General features: G+C 48.8%; 1 protein-coding gene across 14 annotated transcripts in view; it reads left to right on the top strand.

Annotated features, from left to right (window-relative positions):
- ADGRB1 (adhesion G protein-coupled receptor B1) overlaps positions 1-22,698 on the top strand; it is a 289,625-nt gene that overhangs the window by 67,336 nt on the left and 199,591 nt on the right. For all 14 annotated transcript variants that reach the window (XM_075415464.1, XM_075415468.1, XM_075415463.1 and 11 more), the window contains one exon: positions 11,732-12,652. In XM_075415464.1, the coding sequence (XP_075271579.1) occupies positions 11,905-12,652 (748 nt within the window). In that variant the 5' untranslated portion in view covers positions 11,732-11,904. The remainder of the gene's footprint in view (positions 1-11,731; positions 12,653-22,698) is intronic.

The following is a 22,698-nucleotide window of genomic DNA, read 5'->3' as shown; positions in this document are numbered from 1 at the left end:
AGTGAGGTTTCTCTAAACAGTACTGGACTAGGAGCAGGAGGAACAGTCTCAAAATCTATGGTGAAAACGCAAAACAGAAGAATTGGCTGCACATGGCTTTGTAGCTGAAGCCACCTCCTAGGTCTTGGGTCTTGGACCTGTCTGTTGTCTTGGGTCTAAGCCCTGTCTGTTGTCTTCAGACCTCCAGCTCCTCACTCCAGCCCCATCTACCTGTTCTCAGAGCCAGCAAGGAAAACCCATGCAAATGAAGGAGCATGTGAAATTCAGAGTCTCTGCTGTCATCCCTGTGATGAAACATCATCCAAGCCTTTCTCAGAATAAATATAAACCACCCTCTTTCAGTCCTTCATCTTCATCAAGGCTGCACACAGACAGCTAACTAACCCCAGCCCCAAACCAGTACATTCTCAATGTGCACAAATCATTCCATAAGGTCCTCTATCATCTCCTGTGATTAAACAAAGCCCAAGAAGCTGAGAGGAGTCTTTTGCTTCCTAATAACCCCCATACTTGCCTCTCACCAGTAAGCCATCTTCCTTCCCATCTCACATTGCTCAAGGGTTCTTGGAGAGAAAACTGAAAAGGGGAAAAGCAGGCATCTGTCTCGTTTATGCAAATCCTGAACTGCTTGTCATGAGGTTGATAGATGAGATGCAAAGAATAATCTGGCTCGTTAGCACTATGTTTGCATCCCTCTACCAGCCTGTCTACAATCGAGCATTTTAAGATTTGTTACAGGGAAGCCTAGAAGGCAGTCTCTGCCCTGAGGACTCTGCAATGAAAAGGGGGGTCTCCAGGGAGCAGAGCAGGTAGGCAACCCTTGCTCTGCATACTGTTGAGCTCAGGCATGGCACTGCATGGGTGTGGGCATGACATTCCAGCGAGGTTTTTGTCAGGGCAGACGACCATCCCAAGGACCACTCTCACAAGTAGTGCAGTTCCACCATGCAGGACATAGCACAGGGCCACAGAGTGGACAGGAGGACATGGATCAGGCCATTCCATTTTGGTTGGCGAGTTTAGCAACATGGATGTGATTTGTGATGCTCCATTTAGCTTCACGTTCTAGATGTGGTTTTTTTAGCAGTATGGACACATGTCTTGTTGCTTGGGGATGACTACTAATATCCCTGTACTTCTCTAGGATAAACACAAGAAAGGTTATTGAGAGAAAGGGAGAAGGTCATAGAATCATGAAACAGTGATTTCATTTGGAAGGGACCTTTAAAGATCATCTATTCCACCAGTCCCACCCCTCCATGGGCAGGGCCAGCTTTCACTAGATCAGACTGCTCAAAGCCCTATCCATCTTGGCCTTGAACACCTTCAGGGAGGAGGCATTTACGACTTCTCTGGGCAACCCTCTCCAGTGTCTCACCTTCCTCAACATAAAAAATTTCTTCCTCATATCCAGCCTAAATATACTCTCTTTCGGTCTCCTGTGAGGAACGGCTGCAAGAGTTGGGGCTGTTCAGTCTGGAGAAGAGAGGCCTCTGGGGAAACCTGATTGCAATCTTTCCATATACAAAGGGGGCTTAGAAGAAAAACAGAGAGAAGCTTTTTTCCAAGGCCTGTAGTGACAAGACAAGAGGTAGCAGTTTTAAACTCCTTACATGGCTGGGTGTGATCAACAACAGGGGATGACCACAACCGGAAATCTTTGACCAGACCTGAACGAACCAAAGTTTTAATGGATGCTCTTCTGGTAACCCTTTCCATGGCTTTGTGCTCTCTCTCAATGGCCGTGCCTCAGTTTCCCCAATATGACATACAACGTTAATACTACCTCAATGATGGGCACAGATTTCCCAGGCAACAGCTGGGAAAAGAAGGAAAGACTACATCAGGGTCCATTTTTACGGCAACCCTGAAGGTGCACCATGCTCAGTTTCTGAATGCTGAAGTCTCAGTATGGTTAAAACCAGATTGGGAATGTTTTCCCTTCTGACAACAGGCATTCAGTTCATAATTTTAGGCATTCAGTTTTCAGTGTCATTTGAGGTTGTCTTTAAATTGCACACAGAAGGACCATAAGATGGTATTGCTCAAATTTGCAATTTTCCTGCACATCTCAACAAGAGGAAGATGGAGATCCAGGCTGTGGCTACAAAACCCACCTGAAAAACAGGTTCTTTTATTAAACCAGAACCACAACCATCTCTTGCCTTACTTTGACCTTTCATAGCATGAGCAGCACAAAAGATCTTGAACTATAGGATTGCACTAGCTATGTGAGTGATTCTGGCTGCTTCTACACAGATTGAAATGAGGGGCTTTGAAGTCTTCTGATACCACACTAACATGGGCAAACAGTAACTTCACAGTGGCATGGAGAGAGTAGAAATATCTGAACTCGAGCAGAGTGTGGGACCTTTCCACCAAGCTGAGCACGGGTCCTGAACGTAGAGAGATGAGGAGTGTACCTGATCCCCTTTAAAGCCCCAAGTTTCAGTGGGTTTGGATCCAGCCATGACCTTCAAGCAGCAGAAGTCTGCAACCTGAACCTACAAAACAAAAGAATGATAAAACTATGCATTTCTACATCACCTTCTCTCCAAGGTCCTCTAGGGACATGGGGAACAGCAGTGAATTAAGCATCATGACGCAGAAAGCTATCCCTACTGACCCCAGAGGCTGAATACAAACAAAAGGAAGTACTTTTTCACACAACTCATAACTCAGTTGGGGACCTTATTGCCACAGGACGCTGTGGAGGCTAAAGGTATAAGAGTGCCAAAATGGATTAGAGAATTTGTGGAGGACAAGTCCATCAGTTGCTATTAAATAGGATGGTCTGGATGCAACCGCCAGTCTCAGAAGTGTCTACACTTCTTTGTAGGAGATGAGAAGGTGCAGCTGGGGGAGAAGTCTTTCCTTCAGTCATTATGTATCCAGATGGACTTGGATGGACGTGGGTCAGGGCAACCCCCAGTATCGATACACACTGGGGGATGAAGGGATTGAGAGCAGCCCTGCAGAGAAGGATTTGGGGATAATGGTAGGTGACAAATTGGACATGAGCCAGCAATGTGCACTGGCAACCCAGAAAGCTCTGTTGTCCACCAGGCTGCACCCAAAGCAGCCTGGCCAGCAGGTCGAGGAAAGGGATTCTGTCCCTCTGCTCCACTCTGGTCAGATTCCACCTGGAGTCCTGCATCCAGCTCTGGAGGCCTCAGCACAGGAAAGACATGGACCTGTTGGAGAGGGTCCAGAGGAGGACACAAAAATGATCAGAGGGATGGAACACCTGCTTTCCTGGTGCTGAGAGAAGCACTAGGTCTTGAGCTAGTGCAGATTCTAGTCTGGAGCTGGTTGCAAAAAGTGTTACTTGAGTGTTCACCCCATTTCTCTCCCTTCTTCTGGCCAGCCCAGCTCCAGGCTGCCATGGGGCAACCGAGGGGCTGACTACAGTGGCTGTTCAGTCCCAGGGGCTCTGGAGAGACCGGGCAGGAGCAGAGCTCAAAGTGTCTTGGCCAGGGCACCAGCTTTTCCCTTATCCTTTGTAGTCTTCTCTGCATCAATAACTCCAAAGGGCCAGGATACCACATGAAACACTGTCCCATCACTGTCCACACATCTCAGGACATTTCCTGGTAAGGTTTTGGCCCCACTCAACAAGCATGACCCCAGACCTTCCTTGGGCACAGCTCAAGGGAGAGCATTAGGTACTGTAGCAAGGCTGTTCTGCCCTGGGGGACAGGCAATTTAGCCACAGGACGAGAGCAGCGTCAAGGCTTTTGGCCTCAGGGGCCAGAAAATGAGCCCTGGTGCATATGATTCATGCAGGATGCTTAAGTGAGCAGCATCACGACAGGTACTGAGATCTGGCTTGTGCATGTACAACCCTGTGAATTGCAAAGCCCAATTTTGGGTTTGCCAGCCATTTCTCTGCCCATACACCCGCGCAATTCTGAGCCTCAGCATGCACACCCAGCCCCACCTCCCTAAAAAATTCACTCTCCCCGGGGGCTCCCACTTAGCTCCCCAGATAACACCAGTGCTTTTAACATTCAGCTGGATTTCCAATCAATCGCATCCTGGTCTCCAGCACGGATGGGCAGTGATTGAGGCAATGTGGCCCCTGCCTGCTTTCTGCCACTCATGTGGATGACCTTGCCCTCAGAGGCCCTCTTGTGTAACCCTCACACTCAGGAGCAGGGTGGGAGTGTAGGGAAAAAGGCCCCAAAGGGTCGGCTGTGGAGCACTAAAGGGGAGAAATAAGGCAAAAGGGGAACTGAGGGCTATGCAGGATTTGCTGGTGTAGAATCCACGATGTTTCTGGCAATTTGCATTGCTCCTTGGGTGATACCACTGATGGGGATGGATGGGAGCAAGGGCAGAGGATATGGGCGATGCTGGCACGGTGGAAAATTTGATCTCACCAGAACTGGAAGAGTTATGTATTCCCCTGGTACAGTGGGGGTGAGAAAATGCCTGGGAACTCTGTGGAGAAATGACCAGCCTAAACCCACAGCAGGCTGTACCTTACCACTGTTAACTGAGCTGTAAGTCTGCTTTGCTAATGGGAAACTAAGTCAGAGAAAGATGTAATGTTATGATGACCTCCATCAGCTGCCTTACTTCAAGAACCTTGTAGTCTTCTTGACTTTGCTATGTAATGGCATCTAACCCATCCATATGTCATGCAGTCCTTGAGAAACTCTGAGTCCTGGTGGTACTCCGAACAGGTCGTGCCAATAACCTCGTATCAGGAATGGTGTGGCCAGCCGGAGTAGGGAGATGATTGTCCCCCTGTACTCGGCACTGGTGAGGCCGCACCTGGAGCACTGTGTTCAGTTTTGGGCCCCTCAATACAAGAAGGACATTGAGGTGCTGGAGCATGTCCAGACAAGGGTAACAAGGCTGGTGAGGGGTCTGGAGAACAAGTCTTATGAGGAGCAGCTGAAGGAACTGGAGCTGTTTAGTCTGGAGAAGAGGAGGCTGAGGGGGGACCTTATTGCTCTCTACAGCTACCTGAAAGGAGGTTGTAGTGAGGCAGGTGTTGGTCTCTTCTCCCAAGTAACTAGCGATAGGACGAGAGGCAATGGCCTCAAGTTGCATGAGGGGAGGTTTAGATTAGATATTAGGAAAAATTTCTTTACTGAAAGAGTGGTCAGGCATTGGAGCAGGCTGCTGAGGGTAGTGGTGGACTCTCCATCCCTGGAGGTGTTTAAAAAATGTGTAGATGTGGCACTTTAGTATATAATTTAGTAGGAATGGTGGTGTTGGGTGGGTGGTTGGGCTCGATGATCTTAGAGGTCTCTTCCAACTTATGATTCTATGATTGCAGCGATGTAGAGGAAAGCCAAAGACAAACACAGCCTCAGATCAAGCTGAGGTGATGTTTAAAAGACACCAAGTACACACACTGCATCTGTCTGAGGCTGCACTGGACCCAACAGAAGGTGCTGCAGAACCCTGAGCCCATTTCCCTCGGGGAGCCACATGTGGGACCAGATGGAACATATTTGGCCCTGCTTGTCTGCTGGGCTTTTCCCTACAGAAGTTTTACTGAGTCCTAGATTTTAGAGTCCAGTCTTGCTACTTGGATGTCTCCTGATCCCACTTACCGAAAAAAGGTGCAGTACCAGGAACGGAGACTAACCTGCCTATACCCTTGCCTGAGAATTTTACCTACGTGGGCCCCCGTTCAACTAACATGATCTGGAGCAGAGACCTTAATCTTTAAGGTTCTTAGTTTCACCTCAGGATGCAATCCTAGTGTGTTGGAAATTAATCACCATCTTCAGCACTTTGCTGGTGCTTTTCAGGTCACAAAGCACTAGAGAAAAGCAGAGCATGATTCTTACATCCACCTTTTCAGGTGGGAAAATTGAGGCACATGTTGGCAGAGGTGCTTAATTGGGAGCATACACTAACACTGGACCCAGGATCAAAATCTGGCCTCTGGGTGTCCCCCAATAGTATCTCCCCATCTGGCCAAGGGTGAAGGGGATCAGAGATGGGATCATTTGACTGAAGCTCATGGGCCTTGGACTTTCCTCTATGTGGTTGAAAGCCTCCTGGGGCATCCCAGTATTATCCATTTCTACACACTGCCTCTCAGCCCTTCCTTTCCCCAAATCACCTCTTCCAACCATTGAAAGTTGAAATGGAACAGAGATTCTGTCCCCACAAGTCAATCCCCATCATGGAATCAAATATTTCCCATCACATTCATGCTGTTCCTACAGGCTGTTACACGTCTCCTGGATCCCACTCCCAAAGCAAGTGACTTTCCAGGTTGGAGTCGAGAGAAGTTTGGGGTGAAGGATGCTACTGTGTATAAATATCACTTATTAGCACAACAGGCAGGTGGGAATCAGGCTTTCTCTTCACTCAGGAGACTGAAATGGATACAGGCAGTGGGCAATGCATCAGTCTCTGCAGTGGTGGAGAAAATATGCTGGGTCTTGAGGGGTCCATGAAGAAATATGGTTTTAGTAAGTGAAACAGCAGCAGAGGAGCAAGGCTGGACTCTTGTCTATCTGACCCTTGTGTGCTTTCCTTTGCTTTCCAAAAGAGTTTTGTCTGAGTTCAGCTCTCAGCATTTGGTCCAAAAGTAGATTTGGCCAGGCCAGATCCTGACCTGGGGAGCTCCAGCTGGAGCTGGTTCAGCAGGCTTTCCAGGATATGGTCCATGTCTGAAATGCCTCGTCAGAGAGTGGATGTGCACTGGAGTCAGGGTGAGACCTAAAGTATTTCCCAGTTCTGAAATATCCACTGAGTCACCCTTTTGTTCTTTCAGGTCCTGGTTTTCACCACATTCTGCTCTGTCAGAAAAGAAGCAATTTATCTGTAGATAAATTGTTGCTGGAAGGGCCAGAGTCAAGTAAATAGTCACAGAAAACAGAAAGGAAGGAAAATGGATCATTAAAAAAAATACTAAGCAAAAACTCGATTCTGAGCACTGAGTTTACAGAAAAGGAGCTGCTCCAGGGCCTCTCCAAGCTCCATTCCTCTCTAGGTGCCATCCAGGTCGATCTCCTCTCCTTGCAGCCCAGTAGAGCCACTGCAGCCAAACAATAGCCAGGTCCTCCTTGACTCCTCTGTGTGTTGTCGCACAGATATCACCGTGGTTTTCCAGGCAGTTCCACTGTGCTCTGCTCACTTGTCTCAGTAGCAAAAAGAAAATTTCCAGGTGGTTTGAGCTTTTTTTTCTGCTAGCGGTTCCTTGTGAACAAGGACAGATCATACACTTTTCCCGTGTTTTCTCAGAGTGGCAAGGGACTGAGTTTTTCAGGCCCAGGTGATTTTCTGCCTCTGGCAGAGTGGGTATTTTGTTTGATATCTGGGGACTTCTTACAGGGAAAGGTGAAGCCCCAGGAAAGGAGGATTAGCTTGATGAGAATGGTTTTCGCTCTGCTGGGGTGTCAGCCATGTGCCAAGGTCAGGAGAAGGAAAAGCAGAGGGAGGTAAATCTCAGAAGACAGCACGGCTGAGCCGGTGGGCAGCAAGAGGTGAGCTGGGGCACGGCTGAGTTAGTGGGGGAAGATCAGGGTGAGGGTGTTGGGAGAGGTCCTGTAAGCAGGAGTGGGGAAGGATGCCCTTTCTACAGTCCTTGTTTTGATATTTTTTTGCCCACTTTTTTTCCCGTGGAATGTTTGTGTGTGCCTGTGTGTATGTCTAAGAGTGCCCTCCATTGGCCAGATGCAGGCTGCTGCACCAAGAGTCCTGTGTCACCAGTGCAACCCGGGAAGGTGGTGGGTGCTCAACTGGGGAGGTTGTCCTTCTCACGTGGGATGGCTCTGTGCAATGCACAGACCTTGCAAAGAAGGACATATTGCACTGCTGCCTGTGCTTCAAGGGCTTCTCCTGCTCGTGCAGAGCTGAAATTCCTGTGCTGGGACATGACCATGAAGTCAGACATAGTAATACAGAGATATCCATTTGGGGGGTCTTGGTGGGACGGGGTGAATAGTCGTGCGGGGGGACAGTCGTAGGCAGAGCCAGGGGATGCCCTGATCTGTCCCTGCTCACACATTCCCACCCTGCCTTCATTTCCAGGATGAACACGGGGTGTGCTTGGGGCATGCAGAAGTGCACAGAAAACAAGCAGGGACAGGAGGATGGTGGAAAACCAGCCTCTGACCCAGATCACCTTGGTTTACCATTACTGCAGGAAAATAGGATGGACCATGAAACAGCTTGCCACGGCTTGCAGGCTCCAAAGTTCACTGAGACCCGTGCAAACTGGATACCTAAACCCCTTGGGCAGCCCAAGTACTGGGTGTAACGTGATTCTGTCCCTGCCTGGGTTTGTTTAGTCTGTGAAGGTCCGTCCTGGGTCGTGTTTCTGAACCATACGTGGTGAAGTGGGTGCCAGGTGCGACGGTAAATACTCAGCAAAGAAGTAAAAAAAAATTACCAGGGCTCTGGGCAGTGGTGCAGGGATGCAGGAGCCAGGCATGGATGTCTCCAGTCACACAATGTTACAGAAATAGCCAGGCTGCTTAGACACTAGCTGTGGCAACTACTGTGGGAATAGGGGCAAATTAGCCTGTGTGCCGTAGGAACGTGGTCTCCAATACTGCAATAATCTGTCTTTTCATTCATTTAATGTCATCTCCCCAGCTGCAGGCTGCAACCTATGGTATATGTCCCCTTTGAGATTTTGCTAGATTAAAGTGTAGAGAGTGGATCTTTTTGACGAAACACAGCAGTCAGTTAACTGCCCTTCGCATCTTCCCTCCCCGACGGGTCCGACACGTGCTGAGCCGAAGATCCAGCTGTGGAGGGAGGTTTGTGTATTCACTTCTTCTGCTCTAGGTAAAGGTTCCCACTTCAGCAAGGATTAGTTGAAGAAGAAAAAATATGTCTATATTCCTTATGGTGAAACCTTCCAGATGGGACTGCATTCAGGGGAAATCAATTCTGAGACCTAACAACCGTAACACAGCGTCCCATTAATGGGTCTGTTTAGTTAAAGTTTGTTGGCTTTTATGGTGCTTTTCCTAGAGAGGGGCGATGAGGGGGGGATGCGTTTGTGCTCGCTGCTTCCTTGTTCAGTAGCAGGGTTGTGGCCAGCATGAGAAAAATCAGGTTTGTGGAAAGCAGGAGGCTTGGGCTGTGTCCCACGCACTGAAGTCACTGTTAGGGACCAGATCTCGGCAGAGGCCCTGTCTCCTAATCATCTAGTTGCTATGGAGGCACCGCTGGCTCCTGCTTCCAACAGAGAGAGGCAGGTTTCTTCACAGACTGGACCAGAGGTTAAGATGATCCCTAGCTGGCTCATCGGTGTGAAGGTCGGATAGACTTTGGCTTTGCAAAGGCTGTGCTCCCTTGCAAACAGCATGAGCTGCTCAGGCACTACCCTACAGCAAGGGAGAGGAAAATCAGTGGTCCTTTTCGGAGTCTCAGTTAAGCAAGCACCTTTCACTTACCAAAGCTGATATTTAAGACATTGACAGGCATTTGCAGGCAACCCCTCCTGCTAATTGGGATGACCTCTCTGGAAATTTATAGGATGCTTGGTTGATGCCTGTGGTTTTCATTGCAGGCAAGCACTGCTTTGCATCCGCTAAGCAGGCTGCGTTCCTGAAACCTGGCCCCCGAGGCAGGCAGGAGTCTGGCACGGGGAGATTTGCACTGCGGAGCTTTGCAGGCTGCAAACCACCGTCAAGAGTGGGGACCTGACTTCTAAAAAATTTAAGTGCAAATGCATTTGGACTCCATGCTGATTAGTGTCAGGTCTAACAGACACTCAGGAATCTGCTGGCAGAGGCTGCAGTGATTTGAAGCTCAGATGAAACACAGTTTGCAAATAGCGGATCTGACTTCTGAATTACCTAACTCTTTCCTCCCCAGAAAAAAAAGTCTTTTGCAGAAAAGGGGAGATGCAGAGACAAAACTTTCATATAGAGTGAGGAGAGAAACCAAGGGGTGAAAGTAGAGATGCATTTGGCTTCTTATCTCTTCCCAGATGCACAGGATGGTCTACGGGTTTCATCTCTTCTTTTTCAGTCTCTCTTGGGACTGGGTTTCGCTGCCTGAATTGTAAATTCGCTGGGAATTTGTACAGCTGCTATGAAAGATTCCTCTGTTCACAGTCTGGGAAGGCAGAGCCTGACAGCGGGGTGGGAGATGGCAGGACTGGGGAAGGGCAGTGTAGACACCATGGGGCTGTGAGGACTGTCAGTGGCTGCAATGGAGGAGATGTGTTTTCCCTCTTGCAGCAGGTGCCCCCTCTGTAGGCTTTCACTCTGACTCCTTCCTGGCAGTGCCAATGTGGTCCCTGATCATGGAGAAACACATCCCAGATTATACGAATTTTGGGGGGGTTGCAGCCCAGGACAATGTTAGCATCTCAGGATTTGGGCCGCTTGCACTCAGACTTCAATGCAGAGGCCTCAAGCACTTGCTTTTCGCTAACCTGTTCACCACTGAGGCTCTGTTGATAGGTGACTTCCTCAAACACGGGAGTGCACGCTGCGTGGGGAAGGGGTACAAAACAGAGTCCTGCTACTGATCACAGAATCACAGAATCACAGAATGGTGGGGGTTGGAAGGGACCTCTGTGGGTCATCTAGTCCAACCCCCCTGCCAAAGCAGGGTCACCTAGAGCAGGCTGCACAGGACCATGTCCAGGTGGTGCTTCTGATGGTGCTTCTCCCTCTCTCTCCTCCCCTGGAAAGATGGGAGATGGGGGAAAGGCAGCACAGGGGGGATTGTCTTTGTGGGACAAGAAAGAGGCAGACTTAGAAGAGTGCAGAGGGTGCGGGAGTATCTCTGGCATGGAGTGGGGCACAAGGGTCTGGGCTGTTGGGCTGAAGAGAAGACCTGAGCTACAAAGGGTTGCAGGGAATGAGTCCCAATGCAAGAGGGATGTTATTTTTGCTGAAGAGGCTTTGGGGGCTAAAGGAGGTCCTGGGAGTGGCAGGGAGGACTCTCACTCTCTGGAGATGCTCTGTGCTCAGCTGCAGTATTGCAGGGTTTAGGTTGTCCTGCACACACGGGTGCAAGGCAGGGTGGCTGCATGGTGTGAGAAGACTAAAAATCTGTCTCCACTTCCCTTTTTTTTTTCTTGTAGCTGATACATGCTCCTTCCAGCCCTGCTTTCCTGTCTGGGCTCAGGGTTAGACTGGGGCTGGGGTGCTGAACAACAACTCCCTTCCCCTGTGCTGGTTTGGCAGAAGAAGAGGGAGGAGAGAGAAAATGAGAGCCAGAAACAAGTGAAAAAAAAAAGGGCTGGCAGGAGGAAGAGAGGAGGCAGAGCCCAGCTGCCCATGCCTGCCTCCAGCCCACCCTCCTCAAGTGCAGCCAGAAGTCTGCGTTGAACCAACACCCTGGCTCCATTGGGATGAAGAGGGGTGGAATCTCCCTAAATTGGTGTCAGTGGTGATCAACGGTGTTTTTTGTGGGGAGAGGATTAGAAATCACTGCAAAGGCTCTGCTCAGCTCAGCAGAGGGCCACTGCATGGGCAGAGGGTGCTGGGAAAGTGGGGTGACAGTTGTGTTGTCTCTCACTAGGAGTCACAGCTGGGCCCCTCCTGGGGTCTAGGACATCCTGGGGATGGGGACATCTCCAAACCTAGAATGCAGATGCAGATGTGGGGCTGCATTTTACCCCAGTGAGAGGTGTGCTGGAACCAGAGATGCTGTGTGTATTCTCAGCCTCGCAAAGAGTTAACAAAAAAAAACCCAAACAACAAACAAACGCCAATAAAAACAAATCCCAAATCTCTTCTTTTTCTTTCCCCTCCTCCTTCCCCTCCCTTCCCTTTTTTTCCAGGTGTTGTTTATGGCCACAGGAGGGAGCTCAAATCCAGACATGGGAGGATTGGCTTGATTTCGGATCCAGAGCCTCTTAAACTCTCACTTTTCCTCTAAGCTGGTCCCTGTTATGTCCAGGATCTGGCGCCTGCTTGACATTTACTTTGAGTTCCAGAGGACCAGAGACCTAGGATGAGGAGCATTGGATCTGCCCTGAACCTGCTTTTGGTATCGCCACTCTACTTCGTGTGGACCGTGGTCGCTCTGGACCTGGCACAAACTCCCTGCACCACTTTGGTCCAGGGGAAGTTCTTTGGGTATTTCTCCTCCTTTGCTGTCTTCCCATTGAACTCCTCTCTCTGCTCTTGGATTATCCAGAACCCTGACCCTCGGAGGTACACCTTGTACATGAAAATCCTAAAACCTACCGGCGTATGTGACCACCAGCACATCCGCACCTACCAGTTCGACTCCTTCCTGGAGTCCACCCGCACCTACCTGGGCATGGAGAGTTTTGATGATGTGTTGAAGCTCTGCGATGGGTCCACCCGCTATGCCTTCCTCCAGTCCAACAAGCAGTTCCTCCAGATGAAGCAGACCACACCACCTGGGGTGGAAAGCTGGCCCGTGCGGTGGAAGCCCACAAAGGCTCAGGAGAGGGACTTCTCGGTGGAGTACCTCGTGGTGGGCAACAGGAACCCTAGCAAAGCCGCTTGCCAGATGCTCTGCAAGTGGCTGGATGCGTGCTTAGCCATCAGCAGCAGCTCCCACCCATGCGGCATTATGCAGACCCCTTGCTCTTGCTCAGGAGGGGAGGTCCTAGATCAGGCCAGCGAGATCCTGGGGCTCACAAGGAAGAAGGAAGATTGCTATAAGGATGGGATTTACTTGGAGAACTGCATGAGCAGCCCCAAGGACAGCAGCGGAGTGGAGTTCCCGGGTGAGTGGAAGGCAGCTGGGAGCATTTGGGAGGGAGGGCTGGTTGGACTTACTCTCCCGGGTCTCACACTGTCCTCATCACCTCTGTGTCCGAGTCTGCGAATTCCTGGTATGAAAACCTGATTTGATAATTGATAGGCAGGTCTGGTAACCCTCGATGGCTCTTTATGAGCCTGCGACTGGACTTGCAAATCAGCTTCCCCTAAATATACCCCAAATAGCTTCATTCATTCCCGGGGTTTGTGCCTTGCTTGTTTTACTACTGCAGCCTCAAAGCTGCTGAGGGGAGAGTCTTACCTGAGGGCAAGCAGTTTTCCAATGTAATTACAGATGTCCTAGAAAAGGCGGACCCAAGCTACCTCCCGAGGCGGGCTGCACTCAGCAGCCCTATCAACCATTTTAATTCATGGGAAAACTTAATTCTCAGGTCTGGTTCGAGGGAATGGCAACAGAAGGCAAGCTCATTTTGTTTTCAGCCTCATTTTCCTCCTGGAGGCTTTCAGAAAGAAAATTCACTGTGCTGTTTCTGTGTGGTTACTCGATGCCTTTGCTGGAGCTCATACCTCAGATATTTCATCAGTGTGTTGACGATGATCTTGTGTATGGTACAGGCTGTAAAGGGACTAGGGAGGTAGAAGAGACACGAGAAAAAGGGCTGTGAATAAGGGTGAGATGTTCCCGAGGTGTGACCTGGACACTGGTCTGGGGAGGCAAATGCTCCTTGCAGAGATCCGATGTGGTCTCTGCTGATGGTACAGTGCCATGCAAAACAGAAGGGAATCGGGGGGGGGGTCCAAAAGTGAACCCTCTGTTTCAGCGCCTGTGTCAGACCCGCTCTGATGTGTTTATTCTCAGCTCCCGTCCCACCTGCCATCAGGCAGGTTATGTAAAGTGGAGGAGTGATGCTAAATGGGAATCTGGGTGGCGGGGAGGGCAGCCTCCAATTCGGCAAGGTTCAGACCCACACCTGACCTCCACCCCAGGGTCTTATCTTCTTCAGGTGCTGCACAGAAATGTCCTCTGCCACCAGGAAAAACTTGGCATCTGTCTGGGTCTAATTTCTGGGGCTCCTGCCTGGCTTTTGCAGCCACCTCTGATCAGGGACAAATTTCTCAAGGCAGGGGGAAGAAGGCTAAATTTGCCTGCAGTAGGAAGGAGGTTACCAGGCACAGGTCCAAGCTGTGCAGCACGATTTTCTCTCAGGCTGCAGTCTGGTGTTAGCTGAAAGATTAGTATATGATCAGGTATTAGTGCTTTCGTCAGTGTATTTTGGGGGAGATTTTGTTTCTCACTGATCTGTGAATCAATACGTGAAGGCACGCGGCCGAGCCTTAAATCCTGCAAATTAGTTCTTCAGCTGTGCTTCCCTCCCCGGCTATGAGCGCTCGGCAATGCTCACTCTCCAGATTTCGGATTTCTTTGCAATGCCCTTTTCTCCTGTGTGAACAGCTTGCGAGGAGTACCATGTTGGCTGCCTCCTCGGAGTGATGCGAGCGTCGTTAAGTCATGTGTCACGCCTTGCATTTGCTGATTGGATGATTTATGCATTCAACCCAAGCAGCATGACCTTTTTCATTGCAACCAAAGGTGAAATTTGAAATAAGATTTTCTGCAAATCCTGAAGCATTCAAGCTTAATATTGGCTTTTGTAAAGATCTCTCCTAGTCCAGCTGGAGTGCTTGAATGTTCCCAGAAAATAAATATGAAAGAGGCTCAAAGGTGACTGAATCAAAATCCTTTCTGGGTGTCAAATATTTGTAGAGAGCATAGATAATTTTTTTTTTTGCTGGCTGCTCACATCTGCTCCATACTGAAGATACAGAATTATCATCTTCACTGGTGGGATGCCATCTACATAGAAACGATGCTTGCAGGGTGCCCAGCCTCTCCATGTGCTTCTCTGTCTGTCACTTTGTCTGTTTTGATTTTTGCAAAGGCTTGATCAGGAAGATGGAGGCGAGCTCTGATTTGGACAGAGAGCCAGCGATCCCTTAACAACATTCTGTGGGTGGAATATTTTGATAGGGTTCCTGATTTCCGAGCACTGATGCTGATTATTGCTGTCATTGTTGCCCTGATTGTATTTGTAGCTTGCTTTTTCCTACAAGCTTGCTTCAGTGTCTGGAGGTAGGAAAGACAGCTACAGATTTGCTTCCCAGGTACAGTGTGACACCCTCTTTGCACTCGCTGTCCCACGCAGACGTTGCAGAGGTTACAGTGGGCAGTGGTGGGGGTGGAAAGAATCTGTCAGGGTGCAGAGGCGGCAGGAGACATTTTGGTGTCTTACTGCACATGGAGCTTGTCCTGGTGATCGGCAAGACATGTTTGGAAATGTATTGGCAGCAGCAGCCCACTCCCCACATCTCCCCTCCTTTCTGCAGCTACCTCAAACTGCTGCTCCAGGAAATCTAGAACAGGTGAATTCTACTAGGAGAAGACAATTCACAGGGGAAAGATTTTTGGCCAACACAGGATCTCCATTGGCTGTCTCAGGTAACTTGGGAAGAAGGCAGAGACTGGCTGTAGGTCCTGATGTTTAGAAGTGAACTCTCTTCAGAGAATGCGAGTTGACATTCCTGGAATAGGGTCCCACATTGGTTTGGGGTAGGAGACCAGGAGGCTGAAGACAGAAAAATTTCCTGAAACATGGGGCACTGGGACTTCATGGTTTGAAAATCCTGGTGACCCTCCCAAATGTGAGATGACTTCACTGTAATCAGAGCTGGATCTTTAAAAGGGACACTGATGTGACACTGTAATGTGAGAAGGTTAAATGTGTGCTAAAGTACTGTGCTGAGTTAGCCATTTAATGAATGTCTAATTAGTCTTATCCTTGTGTAATCTGTTCCTGAAAGGCCACTGCAGTGCTGTCACATTTTGGTGGCCTAAAGAGATAACGAGCATGCTCTGGTCTTTCTGCTCTGCATATCCCCATCTTGGAGGGGTCCAAGATGCTGACTGAAAAACAGGGTTAAATGTGTGCCCCTGAAATATATTATTTGCTCCCTGGTAAAGTAGGTGGCTCCAGGGCTGGAGGGATTTTTGAGATGAACGAGTCTGATAGGTTTCATGTCTCGGCCAGAGAATTTCAAGAATTCATTCCAGCAAAGAACTTGAAACTGAGGTTTAAATGGACTTTCTTAATTCTTAAAAAAATTGAATCAAGATATTGCTAGTCTGAAGTGCTGGGGTTTTTCCTGCCTTTTCTGTTAAACTTTTCCATTGTTTTGCTGTCCCCATTGTTCTGATAAAATGCAGACCCTGCTTCCTCACACATGCTCATCACCACTTGTGTTTTGTTAGTGGTATTTCACCTTCCAGCCCTTAGATATTTTTCTGCTTCTCTCTGATGGGTTAAGAAGTCATATAGTGTCCATTCTCTGCTGTTTGGAGAGGCATTTATAGACCCATGAACAACTTGCTTAACCTCTGCTGCATTAAATAGTCTGAACTCCATAAATCTCTCTCTGCAGGGCACATCCTCCAAACCTTGGTTATTGTTGGGAAGCTGTGCTTCCTGCTTGGCGAATTCTGCTGGCAGAAATGCAAGGTCTTCTCAGCAGGGCTGAGCTTCTGCATCGACTTGTCATTGAGTGACTGCTGAAGGGGGTCTGCGGTGTGGAAGAGGGGCCAGAGACACAGGGACAAATGAATCAACTGCTATCCTTCCTGCTGCAGCAATCATGTTGTGTGGCACAGTTCTCCTCCCCTTGAATCTGCCAGAGGGCACAAATAACTTAAAAAGTCATTTCCTATGTTTGTGGTGAGCTTCAGTGATCATCAAAGCTCAGGAATTGATAAAGAGTTGTGAGTAAATTGCCCAGGGGCAGGCTCTCCAGCTTGACTTCTTCAATTCCTTCTTATCATACAGGCTCTATTTCACCTGCATGAGTCCTCCAAGCCCAAACAAGAGCTGGGCTTGAAGAGAAAATTGTTTGGCTTTGGATTTGCCTGGTTTTTGGTTTTGCCAACCAAATGGAAAAGGGAGTTGGATGGTTACAGTTTCATTGCCTCTCCTTCCTCCCGGCATGGACTTGCTGAGTGTGCTCGGGGAAGGTGTGCTGCTTTCCAGCTCCTCACTTCTCCATCTGTGTTTGTCCCCACTGTCTAGCCTGTACATCCTTGAGAGCTAGGATACCGTGACAGATCATCAGCAAAACATGGGGCAAGGAAGGGCTGATTTATACTCACATGTGAAATTTTCTTGTGTTACCTTGCTAAAAGCATTGGGAATTTGACCTGATGTCTTCACAGCTGAAGTCCAAACCTCAGCCGCTGTGAGCAAGAGTTGATGTTGCTTCACAGCTCCTGCAGTAGGAGGTTGAATAGAGGCTGGCACCTGGAAACAGGTTACCTTGTCTTCTGTGGTGAATCCTCACTGGACCCATATGGAAATGCCCAATAGAAAGCACCATCAGGAGCTGCGTCTCCTGAATGCAGTCAGCGGGGTGTTTTATGGATGAGGCAAGTGTGGGTAACTCCTTCCTGGGTGCTGAAAATGGGGTTCCTGACTCAGTTTAAACACTCACATCTCTGTGATCTGTACAACTGCCTGTCCCACTGCTTTTCTCTGGGGTCATTGAAGACCTTACACATAGAATAGAATAGAATAGAATAGAATAGAATAGAATAGAATAGAATAGAATAGAATAGAATAGAATATTTCAGTTGGAAATGACTTGCAACCATCACCTAGTCCAACTGCCCGACCAATTCAGGGCTGACCAGAAATTAACACATGTTGTAAGGGTATTGTCCAAATGTCTCTTAAACTCTGACGGGCATGGGGCAGTGACCACCTCTCTAGGCAGCCTGTGCCAGTGTTTGACCACCCTCTTGGTAAAGAAGTACTTCCTAATGTCCAGTCTAAACCTCCCCTGGTGCAGCTTTGAACCATTCCCACGTGTCGTATCACTGGATACCAGTGAGAATTAGAGACGAGCTGAGTGGCAGAGCAGAGATTTCCTGTGTCCGTGCCGCTGTTTCAGCACTAAATTCACTCATGTATGCATCTGTATGGAGATGTCCTACCTGGGAGATGTGGGGGGAGAGAAAAATGAGAAAAATAAAGCGACCAGTTCCATTGTGAACCCAACAGCTTGTGGACGTGATCACAATGCAGAAATATCAGCAATTACTGTGTGAATGTGCTATTGTTGTAGCGCGGAGACTAAAGGTGGAATTTGCATCCAGTTGCAGAGGGAGTTTCATGGGCAACTACTCCTTTTATTGATATGAGGGGACTTTTATGGGTAATTTAATGAGTGGCAGCCTGGTGAAAGACTCAGCTTTTCAGTTATGGTTTTTTTGTTTTTTTTTTTTTAATAAATCTGCCATTGTTTAACATCCTCTCATATTCAGGACCCATAGCAGCTGCCCCAAAATGTTTTGTATGGGAATGCAGGGTGAAATTTAGATGCAGGGAAACAGGGACACCAGATTCAAAATCGTCACATCTGCAGTGTCATTTTATAACGTAGCTGCTGAATATGAGAATGAGGATGCTAATATCTGAGAAGGGAGGGTGCTCAGAGACACTCCTGGCCCTTTTCACAACCCACCCTGAATATCTGATGTATTTAGGCGATGGGAGCAGGCTGAAAAATGAAAAATACTGTCTTTTGAAGGGGAACTGGATCCATGGAGATTTTCACGTGTCTGATGCCCCTTTGAGGTGCCTGACCTCTGTGGTTTTCCTTGGTGCTGAGCTCTCTGACCTGGTGGATCCTGTCTGTCACAGTAAAAATAGCTCTGGGGTTTCTCCCAGGTTTTTTTGAAAGGAAGATTTCCCTTTTTTAGTGCTGATGTCCTCTATCAAGATGCAGCTCCCAATGACTTTGGGTGAAGTCAGGACTTAGCAGAGATGGGGCTTGGCCCAGCTGCCATGAAGGTCTAGCAGACAACAGATCCAGGAGCGGAGAAGGGCTCTGATCGTTGCCTAACAGGCTTGGAACAGAGGCTTGACAGGGTTGAGAGCATATCCATGAGTACTCTGAGAGTGGACTTGAGTGCTCTAAGCCACAGAAGTCTCTTTGCATGTTGGGCAGAGCAGTAGGTTTCATGCCTCTTACAGAGTGTCATTATCACCTCTGCAACTCATCTTTTCTCCCATATTTTTCTTTTCTCCTTCCGATAATCAGTGAAATCTTGCAACATCTATGGGTGCCGATCCTGTCTCCTGTGAGCCTGTCATCCCCCAAGACAGTACTGAAGAAAGCTTGGGCTAAATAGGTTAGAAAACTGGTTTTGGATTCTTTGTGGGTATCATTTAGTGTGGCTCTATGACACTTCATCCTGGCGAGGATTCAGCTACTGTGTGTCCCTGTGGTGGCTCTGCCAATGTCACCTCCAATTGTTGACTCTCGTGTAGTACACTCACTTCTTGCACTCACTGCAGACAGCAATCTGATACTGATATCTGGATTTCAGCCTTCCAGCAGGGAGAGACGAGCAGGCTGGGAAAGGACGTCCTTTAGTACATCATCAGAATTGCAAATCTGTTGAGTTTAAATATATTTCTTTTTGTTCCCTGGCTCTAGTTCTCATGGAGCAATAATTGCCACACACCTCATTAAGCTGAATGCTCTCAATAGGTCTTGAGTGGTCCATATCATTAAACAAACAGTTACTGGCTTGGGATATTCCCAGTGCTTAGAAACTGCAAGGAAGAGAAGGGACCTGGAGGGGTGGAAGCTGCAGCTCCTGGCTCCTGAAGAGACTGGGCTGCCCTGCCAGGGTAGCTGCTTTGTCCCTTTGTTTCTGGGGCAGCTTGAGCTGTGTTCTCCCTGCAATACATGGGCTTTGATCCACACAAACACCAGCAGCAATGAGGGACAGGGACAGAGAGAGGCTGGTGTTGATTCCTGTAAGAGCTGTAACAGGTTGTGTGCATGAATCACAGAATCACAGAATCACCGGATGTTTGGGGTTGGAAGGGACCTCTGTGGGTCATCTAGTCCAACCCCCCTGCCAAAGCAGGGTCACCTACAGCAGGCTGCACAGGACCTCGTCCAGGTGGGTCTCAAATATCTCCAGAGAAGGAGACTCCACAGCCCCTCTGGGCAGCCTGTTCCAGGGCTCCGTCATCCTCAGAGGGAAGAAGTTCTTCTTCGTGTTGAGACAGAACTTCCTATGCTTCAATTTGTGCCCATTGCCCCTTATCCTGTCGCTGGGCATGACTCAAAAGAGTCTGGCCCCATCCTCCTGACACCCACCCTTTAGATATTTATAAGCATTTCTAAGGTCCCCTCTCAGCCTTCTCTTCTTCAGGCTAAACAAGCCCAGCTCCCTCAGCCTTTCCTCATAGCAGAGATGCTCCAATCCCCTCATCATCCTCATAGCCCTCCTCTGGACTCTCTCCAGTAGCTCCTCATCTTTCTTCAAGTGGGGAGCCCAGATCTGGACACAGTACTCCAGATAAGGCCTCACTAGGGCAGTGCAGAGGGGAAGGAGAACCTACTGGCCACAATCCTCTTAATGCACCCCAGGATCCCTTTGGCCTTCTTGGCAACCAGGGCACACTGCTGGCTCATGGTCAACTTGCCATTCACCAGCACACCCAAGTCCCTCTCCACAGAGCTGCTCTCCAGTAGGTCCGCCCCAAGCCTGTACTGGTGCATGGGGTTGTTCCTCCCCAGGTGCAGGACCCTGCACTTGCCCTTGTTGAAGCTCATCAGGTTCCTCTCTGCCCAACTCTCCAGCCTGTCCAGGTCTCGCTGAATGGCAGCACAGCCTTCTGGTGTATCCACCACTCCCCCTAGTTTTGTGTCATCAGCAAACTTGCTCAGGAGATGATACAGTCTGATAGGATCCTAAAGCACAGGGATGAAATTATGATCAAATAGAAGGGAGTCTGATCCCTCCCTGTGCCCTACAGCAGGAATAAAATTACTGGTGCAGGGTCCTGGCTTTGTCACGTTGCCTGGATGAAGAGGGGGATGCTCTGTTCTCTGCCAGCCTGGATGTTTGGTGTTTGTTTTTTTTTTTTTCTGGGTGGAAGTTGACACCTCCCTGCTTGTTAGTTTTGGGGGCAGGGGTTTGGGTATCTTTGTGTTGAAGGTGCTCAAACCAGACGAAGACAGTGAAGTTCAGCATATGGTGCTGAAAGCAGGAAAACAGCTAAGAGCATGGGTGATTTCTCTACTTGATTTCATTGGTCCTGCTCCTGAATCTGGAGACTGAGGGACCAAGATGCAGGTTATTGGCCCATGGGTTCTTGCTGAGACCCTAAAACTGATGCAGAAGAGGACCTACACAAAGTTCCCACGTCAGGATCTACTGGAGGCTGGGATAGGACATTGGGTAAGATGACTTCACCATGTCTAAGTGTGCTTCCTGCTCCCTTGGATTAAACCCAGCCACATGAAAAGAACTACTCTGTGATTTCTGTGCATTGCAACATCATATGCAGGTCTATGTGCTACTCCATGTGCCTGCTGGATGAAATCAAGACCTGATTTTTGTGTCTCCTTCCCGTAATTTAAGTTTGTTAATCATTTCCAACCAAACTTGCTGGTGTGACCAAAACCATTGAACAGAATCCCATTTCTACTAGTTCTGTGGTCAGAAGTAGAGGTGTGGAAGTAAGACATCACAGGGCATGTGCCGTGGGGAAGACTGCAGTGCAGGTTCAGTTTGGCCATCAGAGACCTCCGTAAGGGCTCAGCCTGGAGCCAAGATGGGGAAGGAAGAAGCTCAGTTGTTGTACACAGAGCTTCTTGGCTTTAAAGTTAGTGCCTTGTGGGTCAACCAGGCCAAGAGACAGGGGTGCTGTGCATGTGCATCGACCCACAGGCAAAACAGTCTTGGCGTAGGCATCTTCTGGGGAGAGACAGTTCAGTCCCCATGAACAGTTCCAGTCCATGGGGGTGGTACCAGTTGTGCTCTTGGTGCCTATCAGCTTGGGATTTGGACTAAGATCCCTAAAATATGTGGGTCAGTAATCTCTATAGAGCTGGACCAAGGAGACATCTGCACCAGATTTCTAGTTGTGGAGATGTGTTTGACAAGTTGTCACTGTCCATGCCCAGCAGCAAAGCACCCAGGCAGTGGGCCAAGGCTGCTAGTTACAGCTGGACTTGCTCAGCATTTGTCTTCTGTCCAGTTTGCATGCAGTCAGTCGAAGAAACATCAAGAAAAGTGACAGATGACAATTAATTTCCACCCACAAAATCTTCTATTGCTCATACACCTTCCTCCTCATTTGTTTAGTTTGTTGGTTTGTTTTTTTTTTTCCTTTTAGTGTTCCGACTTACAAAGCTTCCTGCTCTGCTGTACACTTTTTGCTAAGCATTGGACAGCTCATGTTTCAGGGAGTTCTGCTAGGTTTGGAGTGACTCTTAACTTGGGAGCAGCCCCAAAAGGCTGTGCTCTATGAGTAGCCATGTACTCAATCTGTGGATGCTGCAACAAAGTTGTGAAGAGTCAGGTCCAGAACCAGCATCATCCTCCCAGGGTGATTCAGCCTGAGGTAGCTCGTGGTGTTTTCATCACGACCCAGCAATGCAGCATCTAAACCTGGCTGACCACTTTCCTCACAGAAATTAGATGCTCAGCCTTATTAATCTCCCAAAAGTCTCCTCCCTCAAGTCTAGATTTTAAATTCTGGGGGCACATTCTTTAACCGGTCTGAAATTTAGCTAGCTACCATGCATTAGGGTCAGCCCAGATCAATGAGTCATGGTGTGACTCGAGATCGGCAATGTTTGTAATAGCAAGGCAGACAACAAGCAGATGCTCAGAATGATGGCTGGCTTGTTGCAGCGGGTACTTGCTGAAGAAGAAAAGATTCAGGGGCCAAGACCGTCCCCAGGTAACTACTGAGAGGTATTTAAAGAGATTGCTTTTCATGCTTCTCTGCTTTTGGACCACGAAGGAGCTCAGGAGGTCCCTTTGGGGAGCTCAGCCACCTGCCCCCATGGACCCACTGCAGCTGAGGAACAGTCAAGGAGAACAACAGACCTCGGGGGAGAGCCACAATTGATTCCACCAGCTGTCAGGGCAGGGATTGCTTTTCTCGCTCAGCAGCTCTTGCATGCAATGTGCAAT

Source organism: Opisthocomus hoazin, chromosome 3 (genome assembly GCF_030867145.1).
Source record: "Opisthocomus hoazin isolate bOpiHoa1 chromosome 3, bOpiHoa1.hap1, whole genome shotgun sequence".
NCBI lineage: Eukaryota > Metazoa > Chordata > Aves > Opisthocomiformes > Opisthocomidae > Opisthocomus > Opisthocomus hoazin.
Note: the sequence above shows the minus strand (reverse complement) of the source record. Positions and strands in the feature narration are given on the sequence as shown.